This window comes from Dendrobates tinctorius, unplaced genomic scaffold (assembly GCF_039654945.1).
Source record: "Dendrobates tinctorius isolate UK_male_01 unplaced genomic scaffold, ASM3965494v1 ptg000046l, whole genome shotgun sequence".
Lineage (NCBI taxonomy): Eukaryota > Metazoa > Chordata > Amphibia > Anura > Dendrobatidae > Dendrobates > Dendrobates tinctorius.
In genome coordinates, this window is record NW_027361714.1 from 27385779 (window position 1) to 27391778 (window position 6000).

Here is a 6000-nt window from a genome sequence, read left to right on the forward strand (position 1 = left end):
ATATCAGAACCCCCGCTTGACAACACAAGACCTTCAGAAAGATTTAGCAGACTCTAGAGTTGTAGTACATTGTTCTACTGTTCATCAGAACAAAACCTCTCCTGCATACTCACCATAATAATAATCTTTATTTATATAGTGCCAACATATTCTACAGCATTTTACAGTTTAACAGTTTCAAACACAATAGTCATAAGTAACAACATTAACCATAATGCAATAATTAAAGCAAAATAAAACGACCCTGCTGGTAAGAGCTGACAATCTACAATGAGGTGGGGGAGATACAAAGACAGGTGTGTATTTACAATGATGGTCCAGCCACCTTGAGGGAGTTGGGGATAGATAGAGATAGTGAATGGGCTACACATACTTACACATAAAATGACTATGGTTGGGGAGCGTGGTAGGCTGCTCTGAACAAATGTGTTTTAAGGGAGCGCCTAAAACTGTGCCAGTTGTGGCTGGTCCTAATTTCTTGGGGTAGAGTATTGCAGAGGATTGGGGCAACACGGGAGATGTCTTGGAGTCGGGAGTGGGAGGTATGGATTAGTGCAGAGGTTAGTCGAAAGTCGTTTTCAGAGGGCAGCAATCGGCTAGGCAGAACTGAGGAAGGAGATGTAAGGGGGTGCCGCATTGTGGAGAGCTTTGTGGGTGAGAACAAGTACTTTGAATTGGATCCTATAATGAATGGGCAGCCAGTGTAACGACTGGCGAAGAGCGGACGCATCCGAGTACCGATTAGCCAGATGGACAACCCTGGCTGCTACATTAAGGATGGACTGGAGAGGGGAAAGTCAAGAGAGGGAGAGGCCAATTAATAGAGCGTTACAGCAGTCCAGGCGGGATTAAATCAGGGCGAAAGAGAGGGTTTCTGTTGTCTCCATGGTGAGAAAAGGGTGGATTCTAGAGATGTTTTTAGGTGTAAGCGGTAAGAGGGGGCAAGAGATTATATATGGGAGGTGAAGGAGAGATTGGGTGTTATGTTTGACACCAGACAGCGCGCCTACTGCCAGGGTGTAATTATGGTGCCACCCACAGAGATGGAAGTGTCAGATTTAGGGAGTTTAGTAGATGGTGTTAGCAGAAGTTCAGTTTTGGAAAGGATGTGTTTAAGATAGACAGTGGACATGATGTTGGAGACTGCGGACAGACAGTCACTGGCGTTCTGTAGTACAGCACGGGGGTAAGGTCAGGGGATGACGTGTATAATAGTGTGTCATCAGCATAAAGATGGTACTGAAAGCCAAATCTGCTGATGGTCTGTCCAATTGGGGCTTCCCCCTTATCCCTAGCATGGTATGCATTTCCCCATTATCTCTAGCCTGGTAGGCATGGCCCCCTCATCCCTATCCTGGTAGGAATGGTCCCCCTCATCCCCTTCTTGGTATGCATACCTCCTCATCCCTATCCTGGTATGCAGTGTCCCATCTTATCCTATTATGCATAGTCCCATCCCTATCCTGGTATGCAGGATCTCATCCTTAACCTGGTGTGATTGACCCCATTCGGGTCCTGGTGTGCATGGGGCCATCCTTACCCTGGTATGATTGGCCCCCACCCCCATCTTGCTATGCGTGGCCCCATCAGAAAACATAAAAATAAACAAACCCTTAGACTTAACTTCCCGGTGCTCCCTCTCAGCGTCCTGCTCCATTGCCAGCAGCTGCTGTATGCTTCTAAGCAACGCATGGCAGGGAAGTCTTCAGTAGTGCGCACATGGGAGTGGAATGTGGTGAATATTCATTTCTCTTAAGTAGCGGCACTCCTGACCACCTGCTGACAGCTGCAGGAAGGCTCAGGCTGACACTGTGCCTGCTATTAAAGAGGAATGAATACTCACTGCTCTCCATGCACGCTGTCCCGGTGTGCAGAGCAGTGAGTATTCCAGCAGCTGCCCTTCGACTTGCAAGCAGTGCAAGACGTCCCTACCATGTGAAGCTTACAAGCATAAAGCAGCTGCTGTCAAGGGAGCAGGATTCTGTGAGGGAGCGCCAGGAAGGTAAGTCTAATGGTTTGTTTTTTTAATGTTTTCTGATGGGGCCATGCATACCAGGATGGGGGTGGGGGGCATGCATGCCAGATTAGGGGTGGCAGCCAATCATACCAGGATGAGGATGGGGGCCAATCATACCAGGATGCTAAAGAAAAATGAATATTCATTGCCCTCCACGCCCATGGGCATGGACTGCTCTGAATATTCATTTCACTTTAGCAGTGGGCACAGGAGTTAGCCCCCGCAGCCAGCTCCTGCCTCTGTGACCCACTGCTCCTCCGCAGATGCCACTTCCCCACCACAGCCAGAGCTGGTATATCCGGACTATAAGATGCACCTCCCATTTTTCTCCACATTTTTGGAGGAAAAAAGGACGTCTTATAAAAACCAAAACCGAAAAATGCAGTAATTTACATTCATTTTCCATGGAGACGCCATACACAGCTGTTCTACTTATGGAGAGTCAAAGGGCTCCCAAACTTATGTGATAGAAATGCTTTTTGCAAAGTTTATAATCATATTACTCCTGTTATTCAGTCCTTGTACCTTGATCATCACCTCCCCACACCTCACACAGTATGATGTCCTCACAGCCCCTCAATCAGTATCAGATCCCCACACACAGTCTGATACCCCTAGAGTCACCCACATTATATGATGGTCCTACAGCTTCCTAACACAATTTGATGGACCTCACATCCCCCACACACAGTGTGATGTCTTCACACACAATATGATGTCCAACAGCCCCCCAACACAGTATGACAGACCTCCCCCCAGAGTATAATGGTTCCTAGGCTTTCTGCACACAGCATACTCCCCACACAATATGATGTCCCCCAGAATGATCTCCCACGGCTCCCCTATGCACAATATAATCTCCCACAGCTCCCCACACAGTGTGATGGTCCAAGAGACCCCCACTCCATATGATGGCTCCACAGTTCTCCACACAGTATGATGGTCCCCACTGCTCCCTACACAGTATGATGGGCCCTACAGCCCTCCTCCCCCCACACACAAAGTATGAGGGTCCTTACAGCCCTCCACACATTATGATGGTCTCACAGTACATTCCCCCTTTTGAGACAGGTTTATTTTAATTCATATTCTCCTCTTATTGGTGGTCTCAGCTGCCACCAACTCCGCTCACCCTAGTAATTTCTGTCCTGAATTTGTCAATTAGTTGTCATGTTGGATTCTGAGTTCCTCGTCAAAAGCTCCAAAAATGCTGTGACAGGCGCTGCTCAGCAGCTCATAAATGGTCTCATGAACTGTATTAATCCTATTGACTGTATTGTGCTCATGCATGCTGATCAGCATGCTTTTCTGAGCTGTAAGCGGGATTTTCACAAGCTGGAACCCCACACATCTGCAGGACATGAAAGTTGGGGAAAAATATATATTAAGAAAAATTTTTTACAAACGTTATAGGGTTGTCAGCTGTCCTGCCCAATTGTTTGCCTATCATCTGGTTTCCTTGACATTATATGGCTTGGCATCCTTCCAGAAACATGAGCACTTGACCGCTGCCCACTATTTACAGCTTCTGTACATTAAGCATTGATTTCTCACCTAGGTATCAAGAACATCTTCAAGTGAGAAGGGATTTTCACGTCCTGCACGACCAGCAAATCGACGTCCACCTTCTAGATGGGCTTCAGCAAGATCTCCCTCAATGCCGGCACCTATCAGGAGAGCCACCCACTAGTGTCCATACTGTTGCTAACAATCCACATTACATGTGATGTAGTGACTTTTGTTCTATACAGGGGTTTAAAAAGTGGAACTTTTGAAATGAAGAAAGGTTCTTGGCACATTTCATGGTGGATCATATTATGGGTTGTGCCTATACGGCAGTAACAGAAGGCAGCTGTGTCACAGGAAAGTAGGACACTGGAAATCATAGCATATTTACGGCATATTTGTTTAAGGAGCCACCATGTCTAAGTATCATAAAATTATCCCAAAAGTGAACATTTGAGGTTACAATTTGCTCCTTTAACATTTTGTGCCTCTGGAAGCTACGATAGTGTGCTAGGCATCTTATACAGCCATGTCGTCAGTACTTCAGTGTTTATGACTAGCAGAAACATATTTCTGTACTTTTTACATGTCATTGTTTCTTATATATTTTATGTTGCCATTTATTCTGGGATGTTTAGTGGATTTTTGTACAGTTCCATTCAGTTAAACGCATCAGTTCTTGCATGTAACACGATCATAATGCATGTTTCTAAATACAGGCTATACTGCGTTTAGAAATTGCTGACGTGATGTACACATACATACCACGGATCACATACTTATTATTTCACCTAGCCGTCCTTTATGTGTAAAAATATCCACTATGTATTCTTCATTTTCTATTAGGCTACTTTTAAACATGCCGTGTTTTTGCGGGCTGTTTTTGCGGCCCCAATAAATTTGTATGGGGCCGCAAAAACGGGCAGCAAAAATATATCGGAGCGCCGTGTCCTGTATGGCCATGAGGGCCGTATATACGGCCGTGAAAAAATATTAAGATTTGTCGATATTTTTCAGGGACACGGTCTCCATTTAAATCAATAATACCGCAAAAAAAACCAGTAGCTTGTTTTTGCGGTACACAGTCTTTGCGGATCGCCGTTTTTTTCCCTGCAATTTGTTACAACAGGGAAAAATGGTGATCCGAGAAGGTTTTTTGCTGCCCGCTTTTGCGGGAGACCGTAAAAATAATGGCAACACGGCCCGCAAAAATAGCCCGTAAAATCGGGCCGCAAAAAACCCGGCATGTGTAAAAGTCTCAAGATAAGCTTTCTACTGTATGGATCATCATACATATACTCGCTCTGGTTATAAAAGGCATGTATCTCTGTTGATATACTTGCTGTATGATCTTATGTTCTTCTGATGGAAGGTCCCCTATGAATATAGAGGAATTCCAATATATATATATCCTAATAAGCTTTTTAGTAGCTAATATCCAGTTTTCAGCCTGATTCGAAAGGTAATGTTTTGATAGGCTGGATAATAATATTTATTAAAAAAAATCTAGAAAATGCGGAGCGGCTGATTCTGTTAAATCGCTTGTTTTTATAACGATGGCTTTTTATGTGCGAGCCATTCCAAAAATGTATTTATCTCATGACATAGGACCATTACATATTGATTGCCAAACTGTAGTGTCTTAGTAGTCCTAGTTCTATTGTGTGGATCAATGGTTTTCTGGTGAAATTTCAGATTTGAGGATTTCATGACGATTGCGAGATCCTTGATATCAAGTTTCTATCAAAGTGTTTTTATGTACAGTAGACGGAAGGAAGGACTAGTACGTACGTTAGCAGCTTCAAAACCCTGTTAGCATGTCTCCTTCAGCCAATGGTGAACTATGTTGACTGATATATTAGAAGTACAGTTATAAACTTAGCCTGTATTTTGGCATCCGCTTGCATACACAAATATTGCATCAGTAGCTGAAAAGAATATGATACGCTGGTGCCAGAGATCCTACTATGCACCTACAAATATGTATTTATCATCTCCAGTTACTGATCATAAATTACATTTACTCTTCGGCTAAGGCAGCTTCTTACTGATGCTGTCAGACTCGGAATTTGTATCTAGATTTCCTTTTAGTTACAGTACGAACTGATTTTTTTTATTTGTATCATCTGGCACCAAAGGTTTAAAAAAAAATAAAGACCTTTCAATTTTATATTGAATATATTTTTAGTTGCTTTCAAACTTTTTACATTTTATAAACAATATATATATATATATATAAAAGTTGTTGTTACCCCTTCTGACATGCGTTTTAAAAAGTATATTTCATAACCCTGGGGCCGCCCCAGATTGGTGATTCTTCGAAATAACACACTGTCTACACAATATAGAGAAAAACTATGAGTGTGTAGAATTATTATGTAATTCCATGAAAAACGTACATGTTCAAGTCTCAATTGTTTTTTTTTTTTTTCTATTTGTTAAGGTGAGAATAATAACCAAACAACTCAAAATGTGCA

At 43.1% G+C, this 6000-nt stretch overlaps 1 protein-coding gene across 1 annotated transcript in view; it reads left to right on the top strand.

Moving 5' to 3' along the window:
• The window catches only part of MTCL3 (MTCL family member 3), a 97100-nt gene extending 91407 nt beyond the window's left edge, over nt 1-5693 (top strand). Inside the window, exon 11 of the mRNA XM_073575777.1 lies at nt 3576-5693. Within this exon, the coding sequence (XP_073431878.1) occupies nt 3576-3707 (132 nt within the window). The 3' untranslated portion in view covers nt 3708-5693. The remainder of the gene's footprint in view (nt 1-3575) is intronic.
• The last annotated feature ends 307 nt before the right edge of the window (nt 5694-6000 follow it).